Source organism: Mastigoproctus giganteus, chromosome 12, assembly GCF_048544385.1.
Source record: "Mastigoproctus giganteus isolate SK-2022 chromosome 12, ASM4854438v1, whole genome shotgun sequence".
Taxonomy (NCBI): Eukaryota; Metazoa; Arthropoda; class Arachnida; order Uropygi; family Thelyphonidae; genus Mastigoproctus; species Mastigoproctus giganteus.
The window spans coordinates 124,323,868-124,348,547 of record NC_143586.1 but is presented as its reverse complement, the minus strand read 5'-3'; the positions used below and the strand labels follow the sequence as shown (position 1 = coordinate 124,348,547).

General features: G+C 38.9%; 1 protein-coding gene across 1 annotated transcript in view; it reads right to left on the bottom strand.

Annotated features, from left to right (window-relative positions):
• LOC150077392 (DNA damage-regulated autophagy modulator protein 1-like) overlaps positions 1-24,680 on the bottom strand; it is a 58,929-nt gene that overhangs the window by 32,657 nt on the left and 1,592 nt on the right. Inside the window, exon 2 of the mRNA XM_090386068.1 lies at positions 15,394-15,550. Within this exon, the coding sequence (XP_090242194.1) occupies positions 15,394-15,550 (157 nt within the window). The remainder of the gene's footprint in view (positions 1-15,393; positions 15,551-24,680) is intronic.

Genomic DNA, 24,680 nt, shown 5'->3' with positions numbered 1-24,680 from the left:
AACGACAAGTGCCCACGCGGTGACCCAATGTGAATTTTTAAGCGGGATATACGATGCTTGAAAAGTTCGAAGTCCCTGTGTTTCCCGTACTGTCCATCCAAAATGAAATTCTTAAAAAATGTATTTTACTTTTTTGTACAAACCTCTTCGACAATAACGTGGACACCATCAATTTGAGCACAAGCCTTGTCGGGTTCCGTTGGCCTCTCGCATCAACGAGCTGTTTCAGACCGCAAGAAACCGTTGGCTAGAAGTATTATTCGGTTATTGGACCAATCTCAATATACCCGAGATACAGTCGTTAGTGAAAATAAACGTTGGGTTGCAATTTCCGAGATACTCAGATCCGCGAGTCTGCCATGCCACGACGTTCAAAGTCACTTAAATCTTTCTTCCATTCTTGCACTAAATCGAGAGAAAAAAAAGTGATTCGAGAGCGACTATATCGACCGCAGAGTAAACAAAATGCCGACAAAAGTTTCGACGAGAATCCAGCACACACCTTTTGCACCGGCAAGCACAGACAATTGAGTTACTTCAATTGTGGATGTTCTGATTTTCCCGAAAGAAATAAATGTTGACTGAAGACCACAAGGAAATTAATTAATAATTTTTAATTGTTTGTTATTGTTGCTAACCATAAAAGTATTTCCGAAAGCCATCTGTAAGGATACAAGTGCATAACGCGAGTACCACAACTACCTTTAAAATGGACTTGAAATAAAATTTTTACTTCATAGATGCAAAGAATGATAGCACCGTGTCTCCAATACTAGAAGGAATAATGGCTATTTTTATTTCTTTACATGCTAAGAAAAAGAATTTTGTCTTAAACGTCATTATTCTCTCACTATAAATGAACGATTTGTTGGAAAGGTGTACCAATTCGGTTTTACTGGGTTTGACCAGTACTTCAAATTCATCAAATATATTTATTATGCTCCTAGCTTAGGTGTACATGCAAGTATACATTCACCTGTTCTTACTCTTAGCTATCCTACCACAGTCCATGTATTTACTTGTTTCCTGATGATTTCCAGCAGTCTTTGAAATCCCCAGCACCTCGCTTTCAACGCTCGTTACAATTTATGCTGCTCGTTCCAATAGAAGATGATTTAGAATAGTTTAAATGCAATAGAAGATCCAGAGATAATAAGCCTATAACAGATTGTCAAGATGCAGTTGAAACTGTTCTACAAATACATTGGGTGCAAAGGAAAGAATCGTCAGCTGAACTTATTAGACTGACCTTATATAAGCGACGAACTCAACGCTCACACAGAAAATGCCAGCAAGCATTTTATGGTGTCCTTCGACTTTGTATTGAAAGCGGATCTTGTAACAAGCGTTATATTTTGTAAAATTTGAACTTAAGAAAGATTACAAAATTTAAATTTACAATGTATTATGGAATTTAAACTGTATCCGCTTTATCCACTAGTGGAGTTAAATTTCAGCTCTCCGAAGTAACCGGTTTGTTTGTTTGTATCGAGGTTTAGTGGCACATGGACAACGCGGGTCATAATGTACCAATTCATATGGTGTGATGTGTTTACTTTGGATTTCAGTTGTTCCTTTTAACCTGATTCATAGTCTGTTGCTTATATTCACTTCCTTAAAGGAGGTGGTATAAATTAATAGCTTTAAGGAAGTTAAAAACAGGTGTGAAGTCATCTCTATTTTAAAAGAGGTCTGTTAGAGTAATTGTGTCATGTGTCCTATAAATATCTTTGAAGGCTTGTTTGCGTTCATTTGAAAATGTAGGACAGTCTATTAATATGTGTTCAACTGATTGGATAGTGTCGTGTCACAAGTCTGGCATCGTGGTGTTTCCTCTGCTCATAACAAAAATGAGTGCGTAATATGGTATGCCCGATTCTTAACCTTATCAGTGCTGTTTCTTCTTTTCTCGACCTTCGAGTGCTAGAAATCCAGTTTTAAATATTCGGCTTTATTTGGTTTAATTTGTTTGCAGTTTGCTGATTCCAAGTTTCTTGCCATTGCAACTGGCAAGTACGCTTATATCGCAGGCTTTTAATCGGAATACGACACTGATATAACTTTTCCGATCTGTAGTATGGCTTCTTTTGCTGACTTGTCTGCTGCTTCGTTTCCAGCAATCCCTGTATGTCCTGGGATCCATCAGAAAAGTGCATCCTGTTCATTTCTGGCGCAGTCAATTAGTATTTGCCGTACGTGCCAAAGGATTGGGTGTTTGGGTGTACCTATGTTTTGCATGGCTTGTAAGGAACTCAAGGAATCTGTATATATTACACTTCTCGTGTAATGCTTATCTTGTACATGAGTTAAGGCTATTTTTATTGCGTATAATTCTGCTGTGTATACACTGCACTCTTTCGGTAGCTGTTGCGTTAAAGTTATATCTGGGAATTCAGCTGCTGCTCCCACTAAAGTGTCTGTTTTCAAACCATATGTGTATATCGGAATATAGTCAGGAAATTGAATTCTGTCCGCTGCATGTAACTGTTGAAAGATTGTTGCAGGTGTTACATTTTTATTCCATTTCTGTAAGGAGAGATCACATATTGGGATATGCGAATCCCATGGTGGAGAGGTGTAAACTGGCATGTGTGCTACTCTGTCTATAATAAGGTTACGTACTGCTAAAATGTCTTGCATTCTAATTCCCAGGGGTCGGTTTGCTTGTTGGCGATTCTGGAATACATTTCTGCAACGTGGATCAAAGAGGGTCTCCCAAGTAGGGTGTCCATGCATAGATTTTATTTTAAATGCATAATTCAACCCGAGTTGCTGTCGCCTAAGAGTTAAAGGTGGTTCGTTGGCTTCAACATAGAGACTATATATGGGAGAGGTACGATAGGCGCCAGTAGCTGTACGCAGTACGTTGTGATGAACTGGATCCAGCCATTTCAGAGCTGTTTTCCGTGCTGATCGTACACTGGGGCTCCATAGTCCAACTCTGATCTAATTAGTGCTTTGTATAGGTTTCGTAAGGAATATCTGTCTGCTCCCCCATGCTGTTGATGAAAGGATTTTAAGTATGTTCAAGTGCTTTGTACAGCATTTACGTAGCTCCCGGATATACTCCACGAATGTGAGTTTCTTATCTAAGATTAGTCCGAGAAATTTTGCCTTCGGCTGCGTTGGTATATTCTTGCCTTATAATTTCAGTTCAGGATCAGGATGGAGATTTCATGGAGATTTGCGACAAAAATATACACATGTTGTTTTTTTCATTGACAGTCTGAAACCGTTATCTAGTGCCCACTTATTTATATTGTTGATTGCGCATAAAGTGCATGTGAAACCGAAGGAGGGAATTGATTTGTGATCGAATTAATCTTTATGGAAAACAAAGTGGCACTGAAGACTGAGCCCTGTGGAACGCCTTCTTCTTGTTGGTAGATTTTAGAGAAAGAAGTTTGTACTTTGATTTAGAAGGTTCTGTTCATAAGGAAGTTCTGGATAAACATAGGGAGATTGCCTCTGAGTCCAGCATGATGCATATCTCGCAGGATCTCATATCTCCAAGTGGTAGCGTAAGCTTTTTCAATGTCAAAAAATACTGTAACCATATGTTGCGATCTGATAAATGCAATTCTGATGTTGGCTTCTATCCTGACTAGGTGGTCTGGAATAGACCTATGATGTCTAAAACCACATTGCGTGTTTGTGTATATGGTATATTCCTTTAATTTCTATATCAATCTCTTATTTATAATTTTTTCTATTATTTTTTCTACACAACTGGTGAGGGCTATTGCTGGATAGTTGCCTGAATTTGTCAGATTTAGGGAGAGCTAGTACTATTGCATGGCGCCATGTGTTTGGAAATACATTTCCTTGAAATATTCTGTTATACAATTTCAATAAATATTCTAATTCAGTGTTGTTAAGGTGCTTGATCATGTCGTAATGTATGTCGTGTGGGCCTACTGCGCTTGGCCTGGCTGTGGACAATACTTCGTGCAGTTCGTTTATTGTGAATGGCTGAGTGTAGGGTTCATTACTTTTTGATTTAAATTTGATCTTATGCTCTTCTGCTTTTTCTTTTTGGATCAGAAATTCCGGATGGTATGAAGCTTTCGCTAATACTTTTGCGAAGGTCTCACCTAATGTGTTTGCAATAACGGTAGGTTCAGTCAAACTAATTCCATTCCAGACCAGTATTGCTGATGGCCTATTTCTATATTTACTTGTCATTTTTCTTATTTTATTATAGACTATATGTGCATTTGTTGTTTTGTTTATTGTAGATGTGAATTTGATCCATGTTGCTCTTCGTCTTTGCTTCCTAGTAAACCGCGCTATGGCTCCCATTCTTTTGTACTGAATTAGATTTTCTGTGGTGGGGTACTTTCGAAAACGGTTCCATGCCCTATTCTGTTGTTTTCTTATTTCAGTGCAATCATTGTTCCACCATGTTTTCGGATGGTTTGAGAAACGTGATGAAGTCTTCGGGATTGTTAGCTTGCCTGCGTTTTGTATGGTTTCTGTGAAATGTGCTAGTGCAACAACTAGTATTTCCTGCTCAATGATATTGGTGTTGAAAACTGCTTTCCTCCTGAATGCTTCCCAATTAGCTTTTTCTATTTTCCAGCGAGGAGTCCTGCTGGTATGATATGGATATTCACTGACCATTGTGGAATTACTGGGTAATGATCACTCCCAGGAGGATCCTCAAAAACCTCCCAATTAAATGCTGTGTAAAGTGTAGGAGTACATACGGTAAGGTCTATAGCTTTAGTGGACCGAGTTGAAAAGCGGAAGTAAGTGGGGTTACCCCTGTTAAGAAGTAGGAGGTTGTGATTATCTAGCAGTTGTTCAATGATGCGTCCTCTTCTGTTGTAGTCGGAGCATCCCCACAAAGGGTTATGTCCATTCATATCTCCCATCAGACAGATAAGGGGTGGTAGTTGTTGTAGTAATGCGTCTAGGTCTTCATAAGAGACCTCTTCTACTGGTGGAATATATAATGAACATATGGTTAATAGGGACCTTGCTATTGTACGAATTGCTACCGCCTCTAATGGGCTATTTATATCCACCTGTTGTATTGGTATTCTGTCATTTAATAATATAGCAACTCCTCCATGTGTTATACCTTGAGTTATTCGGTCTCTTCTGTACATTGAATAGTTCCTGATATTCAGGTTATCTTGTTGTTTAAGGTAAGTTTCCCGGAGACAGATACACATTGGTTTGTACTGGGTGATCACATACTGTACGTCGTCAAAATTAGTACGTAATCCTCGGCAGTTCCACTGAATAATTTTATCCATTATTTATATTTTCTCAGCCCCTCGAGCTTTTTTCCTTGGATGGTTGTCTTTTGTCTTTCTTTCCTTACTCTATCTCTTTTGAGAAATAACGGTTTTCCGGTATCCATACCTTCTTCTAATTCTCTTCAGCATGGATTTCCAACACTTCGTCGTCTATTTTTCTTGTTTTCTGAAATTCCATAAATTCTGAGATAGGTTCATGATTTCGTGGTCCTTCATTACTCTTATATTGTTGCAAGATTGGAGAATCTGAGGGGATTGAGATCGGTGTATTTACTGTTTTCTCATGTTTATCTTGTTGCTTTGCTTGGAGTAAGTGTTTCACTTGTGGAGGAAAAGATTCATTTGGAGGAACTGAGATGTCAGTTTGACATTCCACTGATTTCAATTTAGTTGTTACTTGTGCGTACATTGGTCTATTGGTTATAATTGGCTGGACCGTTTTTCTTGCTTCTTGGTATGTAATATTATGGTCCGTTTTGTATTTATGTATTTCCTTTTCTTTTTTCCATCTTTCACATGTTCTGGAGTAGGCAGGATGTTCCTCCTTTACAATTTGGACACTTTGGGGTTGGACCTGGGCAGTCATCAACCTGATGCTCTTTGGATCCACGTTTAGCACATGTCGGTGTATTTCTACATGCTGTCTGTGAGTGTCCAAATTTTTGACATTTGAAACAGCGCAGGGGATTTGGGACATATACTTTTACTTGGAAGTTCAAATATCCTGCTTTTGCAGTGGGTGGGATTTTTGGTGTGTTAAAGGTCATTATTGGTAGGTATTGTTTTGATAAAGTTTTGGTAGGTATTGTATTTCCATTTCTGCGAATAGAAATCCGTCTTACATTCGTCACTCCTTGATTTTGGAGTTCGTTGCTGATTTTCTCTTCAGTAATGTGTAAGAGATCCCATTCGGAGATTACTCCCCGTGAAGAGTTTAAGGTATTATGGGGGTGACCATTACTGGTATACCTCCAAAGTTCAATACATTCAGTAACTTTTCTGAATGTCTGGTACTGGACGTTTCAACTAACAAATCCCCAGATCGGAGTCGCCTAACCGTTTTTAGTGTTCCGGCTAGTCTTTCCAAGACTTTTTGGATAAAAAGTGGGATTTTTTTTTCCTAATGTCTCTCCTCTCCAGTGGAGTGAATAATTAGGAATAAGGGTGTTGATGATGGTTTTGAACTGTCTGTCCTTTGCCTTTTAGCAGTATTTTCTGGTTCTTCAGCAGTTCAATTTATTGGGATTTTCTCTGAAGTCCCTTGGAAAGTAGTGACTTTACTACTCATGTTTTGCTCTTTTTAGCCCTGTGAGTGTAGCTTCCACGAAGTAACTGGAAAGAATTTAATTTAGCAGAAATACTTCCGAATAGTTAAGGATTAAATCTGAAAAATATTGTTGAAATTAATTTCACAAATTGCTGAACTAAAATTTAAAAAATTATTTAAATAAGATTTAAAACTTATACAAATTAAATGTTTTAACAAGTTTTAAATAAAAATTTTGTCTACCAGACATCTGATGTTATTCCCCTTCAATTATTATTATTAATATCAATTTATTTCCGAAGAAATGTCCCTTTACAGTTATGCAGCTAGAGGACACGAGTTACATACAGAGATTAAATATAAATGACAGACAAATGCATTGTGTACAGAGCCCAGATATAATACATGGCCTTAAATAGCTTCTGGTGAAGATACATAAACATACAGATACAACATGTAAAAGTACATACAGATACAACAGAGCGTGGATAGCGTGGCATCTCAGCGAGTCCACCTAGAGCATGCTGAGGGCATACATGTCTGCAAGAAGGGAAGATCCGTAGGTTTTGTCCTTGCAGAGCTTCTCAACGTCTATGGCTAATCCGTTCAATATTTGGAAGGAGTTATGTGGAAACATGTTGTCCAGGGAGGACATGCTAGGCAGCTTCGATCTGTATGGGGATGTGTTGGTCTGGCATCTTTTCCTATCTGACGGTCTGGCGATGATATCCCATACATCAGGTGAGCTCAGTTTTCCGGATAGAAACTGAGAGAAGGTAAGAAGGTTCCTAGAGATGATGTGATGCCTCCAAGGAAGCATATTAAGATTTGTGACCAGAACAGATTTTGAGATTGTAGGTGTTAGCCTGGCAACCCTATTTAGCTATTTCAAAATCCAGTATTCCAGGGAAAGGAAACTGGCTTGGTATGATGAGGGTGCTGAGAACCATATAGTCAAGGCATATAAAGGAATTGAGATTATGCATCGAAGAATGTATTTGATGATAAGGTGCGGGTTACGGAAGTTGGAGATCTCCAACTTCCGTAACCATGGGTTTCACTGCCCATAAAGCCGAATATGTTTTCTTTCGAGTGGCATTAAAGTGAGGCAAGAAGGTGAGATCTTTGTCCCAGGTGACACCCAAATCCTTATGTTGGGTGACTTTTTTAACTTGGGAGTTCCCTACAACGATGTTCTCATCATTGGTATTTTTCTTCTTGGTGATAGAGAGTTGTGAGGTTTTCTCTTTGTTAATGGAGAGTCCAATCGCATGAAGGTAATTTTCCAGTTCATGTAGCTGTCGGTTGGAGCTCACAGTGATAGACCGGAGAGATTGGGGGCATTTTGTGATGATGAAGAACTTAATATCATCTGCGTAAGGTGGTAAAATTAGCTTGATTTGCTAGAAAGGGTTCTAAAGGTGCGGCGAAGAGGGCGGCAGAGAGAACGCCCCTTGAGGGAGCCCTCTGAAGCCGAGAATGCGGTGATTATGATCTGATTTCTGATGCATAGGGTCCTGGACTGAAGGAGTTTCCTAAGGAGATCTAGAATGTGGCCAGAGATTTTGAAGTAGTTGCACAGTATGGCACATAATGCGTGGATGGACAGATTGTCAAAGGCCGCCTTAATGTTTAGGAACACAATATCCAGTTTCTCTTTGTTGCTTAAGGTACCTTCAATTCTTAACAGTGTGTCCATGAGGTTGGTGATCATGGATCGTCCAGGTAGTACATTATGGAGGTTGTTGTTGTTGTTGTATTTGGGTTTTCTGGCACAAGGGCCTCTTGGGCCATATTGTGCCTGTTCGATATTTGCTTATCACTAATTTCTCATGTTATTGTGATCATAGGCTATTATAAAGATTTATCTGTTTCAAATAAGTAAACAGTTCCTCCAAATTTGCATCATTGCCAAGAATCTGCAATAAGGTAATCGGTTCCTTCAAATGGGATAGGGATGTAAAGGTTGATTTTCTGGTAGTTGAAAGTTGGGGACATTCAATGAGAATATGATATATTGTCAACTGAGACTGGCACAACAAACACTGAGGAGGGTTCTCTCCCATAAGCAAATACAGATGAGTTGGATGTGAATGTCCAATGCGGAGCCTTGCTAGAATTACTTCTTGTCGCCTGCTTTTTCTAATACTAGATGTCCACAGTTTTGGCTCTTTTTTTATCTGCAGCAGTTTATTATTTATTTGAGCTTTCCAGAGGTCAGACCATTGCTTCCTACATGATGTTTCAATGATGGATTTGTAGTCGGTGTAGGGCACTGTTTGTTGCCTGGAATTGCTTGAGTCAGGGTGTTTAGCGGCGGCGTCCGCTTGTTCATTACCTGGAATGCCTGCATGACCAGGTATCCAGCAGAAGGTAACCTTCTGGTTGGCTTTTCGACAGTAAAATAACTTGGACCGTATCTCTTTAAGAATCGGATGTGAGGGCGACATGGTAATTTGAATGGCAGTGATTGCGCTTAAGGAGTCTGTGTATATCAGGGATTGCTTTATACAGTTGTTGTGTATTCTATCTAGAGCTAGTTTAATAGCAAATAATTCTGCAGTATAGATAGTACATTCCGTAGGAAGAGACACAGCATGTGAAAAGGTAGAAGAAACTGCTGCAGCACCAACGGCTGCATCTGTTTTGGAGCCATCAGTATAGATAGGTACTTTATCTGAATTTTCCAACAAATGAGTTTTATGGAGCTGTTGATAGTTTATATTTGCCAGAGAGGATTTTCCCCATCTTGAAAAGAAATTGTCGCAGAGAGGTGAGAATTCAGTCCAGGGAGTTTCAGGAGTAGCAAGGTCTTGGAATATGTTGTAAAAATTAAGATCCCAACTGATCGTGAGTTCTTGCAGTCGAATCCCTGCAGGGCGGTTTTCATTAGGCTTATTGTGATATAATTCAGCATATTGAGGATCAAACAGGTACTGCCAGCTAGGGTGGAATGGCATGCTTTTAATTTTTGCTGCATACTTACACAATAAGGATTTTCTCCTGAGATGCAAAGGGGGTTCATTTGCCTCAATATACAGGCTGTGGACCGGAGATGTTCTGAAGGCTCCCATAGCTATCCTGAGAGCACTATGCTGTATGGTGTTCAGACGTAATAGTGAACTTTTCCTAGCGGAGTCATAGACAGGTGATCCATAGTCTAATCGTGATCTTATTAAAGCTCTATACAGATGAAGGAGAGAGCTTCTGTCAGCACCCCAGGACTTAGCAGAGACTGCTCTCAGGATGTTCAGTTTTTTTAGACATGTAGTTCGAAGGAAAGCAATATGGGAAGCAAAATTAAGTTTGTTATCTAAGTATAACCCCAACAGTCGGAAACTGTTAGTGACAGGAATCAGGTTGTTTTTTAAAAATATTTCTGGATCTGGGTGAAGTTTGCGTTTTTTACAAAAATGAATTGCACTAGATTTCTTTTCTGATAGGGAATAGCCATTCCGCAATGCCCATGATTCAATTTTAGCGATGGAAATTTGGAGTTGTCTTTCAATGGTGTTCATGGATTGGGATTGACAAGAAACAACGAGGTCATCAGCGAACATATACGATTCTACTGTATTAGGTACATCCTGTGTCATGTTTGTAATTCTTATTGAAAATAACGTCGGACTAAGAATGGACCCCTGAGGAACACCCTCCTCTTGTTCAAATGATTTAGATAAATTGTTCATGTATCTAACCTGAAATGTTCTGTGGCATAGGAAGTTTTGTATAAAGTGGGGTAAATGACCTCTCAAGCCAAAAGAATGAAGATCTTGAAGTACACCGTATCGCCAGGTGTTATCAAAGGCTTTCTCAATATCAAGATTGATCATGACCAGATGTTGTCCCCTTATGAAGGCATTTCGGATGTTTGCTTCTGCTTTTATCATTACATCTAACGTGGACCGGTTCTTTCGAAACCCGTACTGATTGTTATTTTGCAAGTTGTTAGTTTCCAGGAACCACGTTAGCCGCCTGTGAACCATTTTTTCCAAGACTTTGCCTAAGCAGCTGGTCAGTGAAATCGGCCTGTAATTATGTGGAAAGCTGCGATCCTTTCCTGGCTTTGGAAAGGCTAGTATAATTGAGTGACGCCATGAGTTTGGGTAAATATTTTCTAGAAATATTCGATTGTAATATTTTAACAATACCCTTTTTGTTCTGTTGTTTAGTTGGCTTATCATTATGTAGTAGATCCCATCTGGACCAGCAGCACTACTGGAAGTTTTATTGAGCGCCCCTAAAAGTTCTGTTAATGTAAATGGCTGGTTGTACGGGTGTGAAACTCTGGTGGAGAAATTGATCTTATGCTGCTCTGATGATTTTTTAATTTTCTGAAAGATTGGGTCGTAGGTGGATACACCTGATATACTGGCAAATGATTCGGCTAAGGCATTTGCAATTTCTGCCGGAGAGGACAACTCCTTTCCTTTCCAGTTTAATATTGAGGATGGGGACTGGACATATTTTCCATCAATTGTTCGTATTTTCTTCCAGATGAGTCTGATATCTGTGTCCTTGTTTATACTAGAGGAGAAGCTAATCCATGCTTCTCTTTTTGCTTTCCTTCTTATTTGGGGGAACTTAGCTTTCATTCTTTTAAAACTAATTAGGTTACTGGTTGTGGGGAATTTGCGGAACAAATTCCAAGCCCTATTTTTTTCCTGTTTAGCGTATGTACAATCCGGATTCCACCAGTAATTATTGTGTTTGCGTTTCCCAGGCAAGGACTTTGGTATTGTAGAGTTGGCAGCTTGTAATATTTGATTAGTTATATGCTGTGTGACATAATCTATGGGTTGAAGTTGAATTATTTCATCATCTAACTGAACATTTGAAGCATATTCATTCCAGTGTGCCCTACGAAATTTCCATTTGGAGCGACCCGGCAAAGGGGAATTTACCCGTGTTTGCAGCTTGCAGAGAATTGGCAGATGATCACTATTTAGTGGATTTTCAAGAACTGACCACTCCGTATTAGTACATATGGAGGGAGAGCAGATTGAAAGGTCTATTGCACTCATGGATCCTGTTGAAAAATGTATATAGGTAGGCTCTCCAGTATTCAAAAGGGTAAGTTGGCACACATCGAGAAGATTTTCTATTTGTTTACCTCTTTTGTCGATTGTTGGAGATCCCCACAGCGAGTGATGAGCATTGAAGTCTCCGAGTAAATAGAAAGGAGGTGGTAGCTGGTCTATTAGATTTTCTAGATTTTCTGAGGAGATTGAGGAATTTGGAGGAATATATATAGATGCTACTGTAATAGTCATGCCAATTTCTGCGCGCATTGCCACTACCTCAAAAGGAGTCTGAAGAGCAACAGGTTTAGATGGAATATTATTTCTAACAAGAACTGCCACGCCTCCACGAGCTGGCGAGTCGATACTCCTATCTCTTCTGAACATGGTATAATTTTTAATGGTAGGACACACTTGTGGATTTAAATAGGTTTCTTGCAGGGATATACATGCTGGTTCATAGCGGTTTACGAGATCATGCAAGTCATCTTTTGCATTACGAAAGCCTCTACAATTCCACTGAAGAATTCTTTCCATTATGCGTTCTTGTTAGTTGTTTTTGCTTCTGACAGTTTTTTGGTTGTAGCTTGTTTATACCTCTCTATTTTTACTTTGTCTTTCTTAGGAAAGAAAGGACGTGTTGTGTCTATCTCATCAGTTGCGTGGAGTTCTAAAATTCCATCATCTGAATTTTTCTCCTGATCAATATCCATTTCCGTTGAAATCCGTAGATGCACCATTGGGGTTTCTGTAGCTTTTGGTTTCATTGTTGACGCATCGGCTGGAATGGAGATTGGAGTATTGCTGGCTTGTTCAGTTGTTTGTTGTGAAGGACACTGTTTGGGAGAAGTGAGTATGGATCGTGCCCAATTCGCGATAGATGTATTAGAAGGAACTGTAACGTCCGTTTGGATACTTACTGATTGCACCTGTTTGGCAGCTGTGGCATACGTTCGCTTTGGCTCCATTTTGATTATTTCTCTTCTCGCCTCTGAATAAGTGACTTTGTTTTCCACTTTATATTTCTGTATTTTTTTTCCTTGCTTCCACAGTTCGCATATTTTAGAGAAAGCTGGATGATTCCCTTTACAATTTGGGCAATTAGGAGTGGTAGCATTGCAATCGGATTGATTGTGGTCTTTCGATCCGCAGTTAGGACATATTGCCTCACCTCTACATGCAGTCTGAGAGTGTCCATATTTTTGGCACTTATAGCACCTGATTGGGTTTGGGATGTAGGGTCGGACACGGCAATGGAGATAGCCTGCTTTGACAGATGTTGGTAAGATGGGAGAGCTAAAAGTGAGGATTATGCTCCTTGTTGGAATGAGAGTACCATCTTTACGGGTCATGATTCTCCTGGCTTGGATGACTCTTTGTTCTCGTAGCTCTTTGACTATTTCCTCCTCTGATACGGTTAATAAGTCCCATTCTGCAATTACTCCCTTGGAGGAATTTAAGGTGGCATGGGGAGTGACTTTTATTGGATGTCCGCCGAAAGTTGTCAGATTTAATAGCTTTGCAGAATGCTGGGATTTCGTGGTCTCTACCAGAAGATCCCCAGACTGGAGTCGCCTTACTGATTTTGGTGAACCTGCGACAGCCTCTAAGCATTTTTGCACAAGGAATGGGGACAATTTACTCAAAGGCTGGTCTGATGTAGAGTGCAGTATGAGAAATGCTGGTATCTCCTCTTGAGGATTTGTTTTCAACCTCTTGGGTTGGGAGAAGTCATCATCGGTGTGTTTAGTCGCTAGTTTTGAGCTCGGAGGCTCTAAAGGTGGAAACGAATTGTTATCCATCTTTGCTCCTTTCAGCCCCGGGAGAGTGGATTTCTTCTCCCAGGTTACCGGCCCCGCCACGGGGAGGCAGGAGCAGTGCCGCTAGAGTGACCAAGCGGTATAAGAGTTAGTATATTAGTTTAAATGAAAAAAAGAAAGGTGATTTGCCTTTCTGAAACTTACTTACTGATCGTAAGTCTAAGTTTACTAGTATTTAATGAAAACGTAAGAAAACTTTTTTAACTGAACAAAAACTGCAGCTTCAAGAAAAACGCTCTAGAAATCACTGAGAATCGCTTGATCACTATAACGCTTGGCACCCGGGGCCCATTATGGAGGTATGGAGGTTTGTGACCGAACACGCGATGGGTGAGAGCAGGGAGTATGTATTTGTCCAAGATTTTGAGGAAGGTACATCCTACGAAAATTGGTCTGTAGTCGTTAGGGCATTTTGGGTTAGACTTTTTTGGAACGGGAGAAACATAATGTGTTCCAGATGGTGGAGTAAACTCCTGTTTCGAGGATGGAGTTGAATGCGTCAAGCAGGAGGTCTATGATATATACACTGCATAGTTTAATAATGAAAACAGGGAATCCGTCCGGGTCAGTTGTGGACTTGTTGGGAAGACTGTTGATGACCTCAGTAAGGCGTTCCTCGGTGATGGCTATTTTATCCAGTGATGTTTGGTTAGCTGGTGGGTTTGGGGCAAGAGGGGCTTATTTTCGAGTATAGTTAGCCCACGCGAGGAAGTTGTCAGTGGTAATGGGGGACTGTTGGTTCTTGTTGGTGTAGATTATTTTCCCAAGTTTCATTCTGCGTGCAATCCAGTCGTTCTGTACCATCCTCCGTATGCGTAGGAAGCCTGCCCGAATTTTTTATAGAGCTGGTAGTCGGCTAGATCCCGTGTCCTTTGCCATTTCCTGTATAGTTTATGTTTCATGATGAAGATGAGTTTCACGTCGCGGGTAAATCAGTTCTTGGTCCTGGAAGACAGACGGGCGGATTTGGAAGCCCCTTCACGGGCGATGTCTTTCAACAAGTTAGCTAAATTGGTAAGCGTTTAATTAGGATGGCTAGCAGCAATTTTTTTCCAGTCTGTAGCTCTTAGTCTTTGTAGGATGAATTGAGGTTGCATATATATTTTAATGAGAAGATCTTGAGTTGAGATTCTTTATGGTCATATTGTTCAAGTTTTCGGGGAGAGCATAGGCTTTCACAATCAAAGGCAATTGGGAGAGGTGATCTGATGCAAATTTAAAAATCGGCGTTGTGAAAGTGAGATAGTCAAGGTTATGGAATAAGAGGTCGAGGTTTTGATATCGTTTTGTAGGTTGCGTATGAGTTAGTCTAAGGCCAAGAGATGAGAAGAAGCGTACGACGTCATTCATAGCATCTTCTTGTCTTGGGGAGGGCATGTTGAAATCTCCTAAAACAAAGGTGAGCGTGTGAGGCTTGAGGTGGGGCTCTCTTTGATTGAATTGTAAACGTTTGAGGTTGTTGCTTTCGGTACACCAGTGATTTCCTTTTTTTTTATAACTATGGCTCCTGCTAATCGTTCTCCAACAATAATACCTTTCTGAAAATCTAAAGGATCATTTATCTTCTCCATGACAGAATCGACTAAGAAACCCAGGAAATCCTGCAGTGTTTATCAGATAACAAGGAAATTGTGATCATTCCATCTGAAAATTATTTGTTTAATTATTTGTACACGGAAATTGAGAAAGCGTTCTAATTATACTTCCAATGTGATGTAATAAGTACTTACATAAGAAAAAATTATTTCCCTCTACAGATGTATTTCATCTGGTTTCATTTGAAAGTTATATATTTTAAATAAAAATATATTTTTAATAAAATTAAATATTAATGTATTATAAATATTAATTTATTAGTATTTATTTATTAGTTAAATATAAAATTATTAGTTATATATTTTAATAAAAATTAAGAATATATAACAAGGCAGAATAAAATGTATCTCGAAAACCTTCTGTCCAGCATGCTTAAATTGGGTCCTAATTATTTTAAACAGATCACCCAGCGAATAACTCACCTGATAAATGGAATCAAGGGATTGGTTCCATCTTTAGTTATGGTAATAATATAAGGTATGAATAAAGCAAAAAGGAAAAGAACAGTTAGAAGAATTGGAACAAATCCTCCGCCATCTCTCTGGAACACGATGAAGTCGCCATACTGAAGGACCTCTCCTGTTAAAGAAATATGCAATCAATTTAAGGCTAAAATCACCGACATAAAAATGACACTGTTTAACAAATAAACCGGAAAATAAATCCATTTTAAAATTAAAAATCCAATTCCTAGATTGCCTCTTTTATGCAATATTAGTTGCATTTGTACATTTAAACTCATGTAAGAACATGAGTAATAATTTCTGAAAAGTGCTCAAATCTAATTACCAGTCTATTTATCTGCATATGTGATGTTGTTGTTGTTGTTGTATATGAGGATTTTAGAAAAAGGGCCTCTTGGGCTATAATGTGCCTGGTCATGATTTACTTATGACTAAATCTTCCATATTATGATGATAATAAACGATTATATCAACTTATGCATCTCAAATCGTTTTCTTAAAAAAACGATTTTCGTTTTCGTGAAATAGTTTTCTTAAAAATCCGCATCATTGCCAAGAATGTGTGATAAATTTAACGGTTCCTAAAAGTCGGATAGAGAGCTAAAGCTAGATTTCTGGATACTTGACTGGAGAGAACATTCAATGAGGATATGCTTGATTATTAGCTGGGATTGACAGAAGAAAACTGAGGAACGCTTTGAATTGTTGTACGGTTTTAGGCGCATCAGCGACTAAGGCCATATTGCTCCGTATATGTCCGTAAATTGCGTGATTTTTGTGGTTGATTTTCTGTTTGCTGGACCAAAAAACCAAGTTTCCAGGAGAAAAAAAAAACATGCTATTCTCGCCTGAGACCAACTAACTCAGCCACGTTAAAAGGCCCATAAAAATTTCTCAAGTCATAGGCAGGACGCGAACTCAAGTCTTTTCTACCCGGCATAGCGAGGACGGCGATTCTACCAAACGAACACTTAGGAGGATTTTCTCCCAAATCAAATACAGTTGAATTGAATGGGAATGACATATACGGAATCTCACCTGAAGCACTTCTCTCCTGCTTCTCCTGAAGATAGATGTTCACAGCTGCGGTTCTTTTTTAATCGGAAGAAGTTTATTATTCATTTGAGTCTGCCACAGTTGAGACCAGTGATTCCAACATCCTGTTTTACTAAATGATTTGTAGTCAGTGTAGGGCACTTTAAATAGACCTGCATATGTTTTAAGTGGATAAGTATTGAACCAATGCTACTTTCTTACTCATTTGACGCGGCGAACATTTATCTCTTTAACTTTCTGTCATATGTTTTGTTGAAATTATACAAGTTTTTATTGGATGAAATGTTTCCCAAAGAATGGAAGATTGCGCCGTTGAAACTGATCAAGACACCTAAATAAATCCCCTCCCCCAAGGATCCTAACATATATCTCCCCATCGCTTTGTTGGCTAACTTTGGAAAAGTTTCGGAGTGTCTTATGGCGTTACGTACTGCTACTGTTCTAATGGAAAAAATTATAATTTCCTCGCGACAGCATCGATTCCTAGCTAAGGATGCCCTTGTGAATTTTGTTTCCCATATAAATGATTCAGCGGCAAAGTATGAATTGATTATTTTTGTAGAAATAATGGCTTTTATGGAGCTTTCGACTCTCTGGTTGTTGATATGATGTTTAACGAAACAAGGGCTATTGGGGGTAAATTGTGTCTGTCATAGTTTATATAATACAGTGCATTATATCTATTTAAAAATGAGAGAGTCAGTAGAGATTAGAGCACTTGAAATGGAAAATTCAATAATCTGGCCAAGTTCTAGCTTTATAGCGTATAGTTTGGCAGTAAAGATACTGCATTCAGCTAGTAATGAAACGGTAACTGTGATGAAGGAAAGACTGCCACAGCACTACAAAATTGTCAGTTTTCGATCCGTCTGTGTATATTGTGCAAGCATTGATTGGAGTTCAGGATAGGGTGAGCTGCGTGCAACTGTCTGATATTGTATTGTAGGAAGATAACACATTCTTTTCCCATTGATGAAAGTAGTCGTCAACATGAGAAGCGGGAGCATGAAACAAGGGTGGAACAGGCAGAGTCGCGGCCTGTGATATTTTACTTAAATCAGTATTCCAAGTTTGAAGAGTTTCTCTTAATCTGAGTGCTGCAGGTCGGTTTTCATTTGGCTTACTATCATAAAAGGAATCCCGATGTTCAACTGTTTTAGACAAGTAGTTCGTAGATGAGTGATATGTGCTGAAAATTCAACTTGCTATCTAATATCAAGCCCAGATATTTTATGCTCTTTACTAGCGGTATCGAACTATTATTTAGCCGTAGTTCGGAAAGGGGATGAAGAACATATCGCTCGCAAAAGTGAGTGGTGGTAGAGTTCTGTTCAGATAGTCGATATCCATTGCACGAGGTCCAGAATTCAATTCTGTTTATGGCAATATGGAATTGACGTTCGATGATGACCATGCTTTGCGACTGACAAGAGATGGTGACGTCCACATAAATGTAAACCTCGACAGTTTTGGGGATGTCTCGGGTCATGTTGTTGAATCGAATTGCGAATAAAGTTGCGTTGAGTATACATTCCTGTGGTACTCCTTCTTCCTGAAAATGGTTAAATGTTTGTTGCTCAGATTGCACATGAAATTGCAATTGGAATTCTCATTTCCAATATTATTACGCCCAGAAACGGCCTCCTCCATTAATCTACCAAACTTATTGACTTGCCTCTATCTATAAACATCTGAAATTCGTGCTGCTTTGGGCAGTATCAAAGTCTAGGGGGGAGCCAAACATCTACTTAACATCTACCTAACACAGTTCAAACTACCGTGTACTTTTCTGATCCAGATGTTCAATACCTTATTCTGGTACAATTTTGCAGCACGAAATAGTCGACAATCCTCAAAGAGCAATTTAACACGAAATCCACTGGGGTATAAGACCAAATACTTTGCACCGATGAGCAAATCTAAAATGCTGTCTCTGCCTGGCTTCACAAACATATAATATTTGAAATTCATTTCAAATTCCTGTGAGAAGAAACAAATTAATGAAGTGAGTATGATCTATTTGGGTTCTTGCCAGGATTACTTCTTCTCTTCTATTTTTACCGAAAGCTAAAAGTCAGGTTTCAACTGAAACCTGTGATTTAGGTTTCAGTTGAAATAGCTTGTTATGTATTTGCCTTTTCCACAGAAGTGCCATTGTTCCATACATATTCTATGAATAATGCATCTATAATCATAATATAGGACTAGATCATTTGTCGAGACTATACTGGAAAGATGTTTTGAAGCGGAATCTGCACATTCACGTCCAGTAATACTATGTGATTTGACCTGGGATGCGAGAGAAGACAAGAGTTTGGTGATGCTCGTGAAAATATATCAGCTCATTCATGTCTTACGAATTTTAATAAAGGACTGTAATGTGAGGTCAGCTGTTTTTGAGAGCTAAGAGAGCATTTTTTGAATCAGTATATACGACTATTATGCTTTTATTTATTGACAAGAGTAAAACAATTTACAGAGCAAGCTTAACGGCATAGAGTTCAACAGTATAACTACTGCATTCGGTCGGAAGTGAAATGGAAAAAGTTGTATTATGGAATACAACTGTTACCAGACTTGGAACCATCAGTGTAGACCTTACTAAAGTGTGAATAATTTTGTGTATGAATAAGATGTAGTTGTTAGATGTTAATACCTTCTACAGCAACTTTAACCCATTTTCTCAAAATAATGTTGTGAGGTTATACACGATGGGGATAAGGATCTCTTAAGCCTCTGGTGATATTATATACTGAGTGGATAGAAATCATGGGATACTTACCTAATAGGTAGGCCCACCTATCGCCTTGATAAGGGCAGTCACACGGCGAGGCACTGAGTCCACTAATTCGCAAAAGCGTTCCACAGGTATTTCTATCCATGGATGCTGCACCGCTGTCCATAATTCCATCGCATTCCTGGGTAGAGGATCCAATGCTCGAATGGATCTTTCCACAGCATCCCAAAGATGCTCCACAGAGTTCTTGTCCGGCGAACAAGGAGGCCATTCCATAGTGGTAAAATCTGCGGAATGCGCTTCGAACCATGTTCTAGTTACCATGGCTCTGTGGGGAGACCCATTGTCCTGCTGGAAACGTCCGTTGACCTGTGGGTGCACGATGACCATGAAGAGATGCATATGGTCTGCAAGGATGGGCACGTAACTTGGACCGTTCAGATATGCGTCTAGACGTACCAGAGGTCCCAACGTGTGCCAGCTGAGCACCCCCTAGACCATTACTGACTATCCACCTGCCTGAACAGTTCCTTGTTAACATGATGGGCGCATAGCTTCGTGGTTTCCACCAGACACTCACCCTCCCATCAGCTCGAAATAACTAGAAATGGGACTCATCGGACGAGGAGAGTTGTCTCCAATCATCTAAGGTCTAGTGCCGCTGTTCTTTCGCCCAGTTGAGGCGCAGAGTCCTGTGTCGTGGTGTTAGCAATGGGACTCTGGGGGGTCGGTGGACCATAACCTATTGCGGCTAATGATCGGCTGATGATCTTGGTGGAGACCACCACAGAATACACACTATTTATGGACATAGCGTACTGCTACCTCGTGCCTTAAATAGCAAATAACAATAAACGTATTAGGCAAAGTATGAATAATCTTATAAAAGTGAAGAATAGGAAAATGACATAGGCCCTTTTATTGCTTTTCAGTTATATGAGAAATATGTCTTCTGTTGAATCCTTCCGACGAATTCTTAACAATAAAAGTTCTTGAGGATTGTAATATCTTATCCCTTCTTTTTCTTGTGTCGTGAAAGATTCTTGTCAGGCAATTCATACGTGACTACTAAAACAGTTCAAAACACTGTAGTGAACATGCCTTTAATTCATACATATTCAGTAAAGTTACAGTTAGCAATCTAATTAATTATGTTGCTTTTTTAATCAAAGTTATTTGAGCAGTAAGGAATTTTTAATCAGAAAGTTATAGTCAAAAAATATAGGATATTTTAAAGCGTCATAGTCTCTCATAGAATCTTAATTTCATAAGTTTAACGGTTATTTCGTTAAAAAGTGTCAGTTTTAATTTTTGAAGTAGCAAGTAGGAACTAGTCTGCTCTTTATTTAGCGCATTCAAAATTTGTGATAAAAATTTAAGCATATTATGTCTTGATCGTGTTGACATGAGAAATGAACTTTCTTCTCATGCGAAATGCACCTTTTTTATTCAAATTTGATAAAATAAACCAACACAAAAAAATTCCTTCATCGTTTGAGAAGGGTTGCCGAATTCCGGCGAAACAATTTCCCAAGCAATGCATGATTATTCATCTGAAAACCAGGTTATCGCATTTCCCATATGCAACTCTTTTATCGCCCGAAATTATATTTTCATACCATATCCGACTTCGAGTTTACACATATCACGGATATTAACATGCCTTCCTTTTGACAAAACTAAGTCAAATGCATATTCTGAGGTGCCGAAAAAACCGACATCAATGACCGTAATACGTATTCTAACAGTAAATTTTCACTTAAGAGTTCTAAAAGATTTAACAAAGTTTTGTGATGCTATAGCTGAAGTGGCACATGCCCATTTTCAACCTATTCTTTATTAATAATCTAAACACAAACTCAAGTTTGCCAGCTTTTCGTAATTAGCGCTCTCCTAAGAAAAACTAAAAGACAAACGTGCTTTATCATGCTGTTGTTGTGTTCGTTATTCTCCGAAAAAGTCTTTCCGTGTATCCTTATCTTTATCGTGATGTTGTTGTTGGTATTGGGCTTGACGACACAAGGGTTAGTGAGGCCAAATTGTGTCTGTTCATTGTTTATTTCCACCCAAAATATAATAGCTATAGATGTTAAATATTTTGACCTATACAGGTCAGAATAATTTAGGTACATCAAAAGTTCTTCTATTTTTGCTTCATTTCCTATGAAGTGAGATAAATCAAGAGAGATGTTCAATGTGGAGAGAGATTTTGATTGAAAAGTGTTAGAGCGGATGGTTGAATGTAAGGAATAATCAACCAGAAAATGACAGACCGTAAGTTGCATCAGAGGGTGGGTTTTCTCCAGAGGTGTATTGCTAAAAAAAATAGTACCGGAACGCTCGTTCTCTAGAAGACTATATGACAGTGGTTTTCATCCGAGGTGCCGCGACAACATTCTTGGGGTGCCGTGTAATTTGAGTTTAAGTTACTTAAAGTTATTATTATTATTATTATTATTTTGAAATTTATATATTTATTTCATTATAAAAAGGCACAATATAAAAAATGCGGTACAATATCCATCCTTTATATTGTTTTTAATTTTGTGGTGATCTAGAATTGATTATTATATTGAACTGAAATTATTATATTTATTAATAGCAATAAAAATGTCTTTGTTAAGATATTTAGCGATAAAATCAGCTGGAAATCCATTATCAATAAGCTTAGACCTAAATTCTATAAGTGATTCTATGATATTATTGTCATTATTACATATTTCAATCAGTCTAATGCTTTGTGGAACAATGATATTTCTGTGTATTCTCTTTGAAATATTAGAATGCCAGTGTGTTCCGCTTATTGATTTAAATCTGAATTCTTTGCGCTTATCATATACGTTAGTATGTAATGTTTTATCTTCTAGGTAGATTTCTATATCTTGATAGGTAGCTGTATTGGTATTATGCTTATCTGTACATTCTATCTCTAATTCGGGTGGGTAGTGATTAACTATACAAGCCTTCTTTACTTTTCACTTTTTGCTATCTAACCCTAATTTTTTACACCTCAAGATCTATTAGAGCAATTCGAGGGAAATTGAGGTACTATTACTATACGTACTTATCCTTACTCCCTTTCTCCTTATGTCAGCAGTAGCTTTATTTGGCACATATACAAATCAAATAATATCACCACCACTGAAATGAAAATTATGGTTGGACCTCTATTTTCTGTATAATATTCTGTATATTCTTTTTTAAGCTATCTGTCGAGCTAGCTGTTATCTTGCCTGTTAAATTTAAATTTTAGCAAAAATCACCTTTATGTTTATTAAATGGACCTAGTTAAACAGGCAGATAGCAATCAGAAACAGATGGCCTTGCTAATTATTGGTGCCCTTGAAAAAGTTCCATTCAATGTATCTATATATCAATAATTAGCTACATAATCATTATTGTATTCTATATTATTTATTTATGTTATATTATTGTTAATTATATATTTATTTCTAGGGTATGGTAATGTAGATCAACACAGGCAATCTTAGCCTTTATAAGTTCTTTTGGCCATATGGCCAAAATAACTTTTGGCTGTATACTGTTATGCCTATGTTTAAATACATATTCAGTACCTATTTAGTACATATTATACTATTACTATTATATATATATATATATATATATATATATATATGTCGGAAGCGTTCGGGAGGTAGGGCCAACCAAGTTGTGTGTAATGCGGCTAGCAATGCAGGTATGGAGTTGATTGGTGTATCCAGACGCCTGATATGCCTTTCTATAGTATCCCACAAGTGCTCTATGGGATTGATATCTGTCGAGTTCGGAGGCCAATCGATATGCTGGAAGTCAGAACTGTCCTCAAACCATTCCTGCAAAACAAGTGCCTGATGACTGACTCGGCGCATTGTCATCTTGGAAGTCGCCATCACCATTCGGGGAAAGGTGTAACATAGCAGGGTGTACATAGTCAGCAAGCAATTGACGAGACCAGTGATACGTTGTTCCACATGTACCAGGGGTCCAAGTTCCTGCCAGTGAAACATGCTCCACACCATACAACCAACTCCACCGGCCTGCACTTTTGATACCATGCATGATGGATCAAGAGCCTCATGTTGTTGACGCCAAATCCGTACACGACCACCCACGGTGTGGAGTAAATAACGTGACTCATCCGACCAGCGCACCTTCTTCCAGTCTTCTAAGTCCAACTTGCATGCTCTTTGCACCAGGTGAGTCTTTTACGCCGACGAACCTTGGTTAGGAGAGGATGCCATAGGGGTCGTCTGCTCGTATCGCCCATACGTGCGAGCGTGCGATGCATGGTCATGCCAGATATTGTTCCGGGTTGGCCTACGTTGTATTGGGTAGGCAACTCTTGAACAGTGCTGCACCTGTTCGCCTGTACGAGTCGTCAGACCCGGCGCTCACCTCTAACATCAACCTTTCGCTGACCTTTGCAGTTTTGCCGTCGGGTCGTTGTTTGACCATTTTGATGCCAGTCCTGGTACACTTTAACTACGGCTGCTCTCGAACACCCCACCAGTTCAGCCGTTTGGGAAATCGAGGCACTAGCTCGTCGAGCACCCACAATCTGTCCTTTATCAAAATCCGATAAATCCTTCATTTTACCCATCACTCTCGGAATTTTACTACATAGTGAACCAGTGACACCTTATCTATGGTACGTAGGTGGACTAACTGCGCACTTTCGTACCTCACGTGGTGAACGGATCGCATTCACTTTTCATAACGGTGGTAATAATTCAGTGATCACTTAGTGTATATACACAGTGTTTCAATTGAAACACTGTGTATAAATATGAAAAGATATTATAGATTTACCTAGAAAGGTCGTCATGACATACAAACAATTTCATGACCGATATTGACATTGCCAGCGGTGATTCTCCTGTGAGTTACTGCTTTTTGCATTGTATTCTGTCCTTCAGAATCTCACGCCATTCGGAATCTGGCCTGATAGATTGGGGTCAACCGTGACAAAATGTTTGGGGTCCACATGAGATCGATTGCGGATTCAATTAATACTACCAAGAGCACGTATACGGGGCACAAAAATTCACAGTATAACAAGCAGTTTGTAATGGTTCCAGTTTTTTCATGGTACTACATTTGAAAAATTACGATTTAAAACTTATATGAGCTAATGAGCTGGCTATGAAATATAAGGTGGTGTTGATCAAGTTTTGCTAGATAAGTAAATGTGACTGCAATTCTATTAAGATGTGATAGGAAAGATTTCATGATAAAACCTGGTGGATTTACTATAAAATGCTTAAAAGATTCTGCAGACCTATGTGATGGAAATTTTTCTCGACTTGGACAGCTTTATTTGGTAGACGCAATTTATATTGTGAAAATGGTGTTCCCTTAAAAGAAGGAGGTGCAAGGGTTTTTTCCCATGGCATGGAGAAGAAATGAAGACTTCGGGGAAAGTGGTAGTTTGGGGATAAGTTAATGAAGTAAT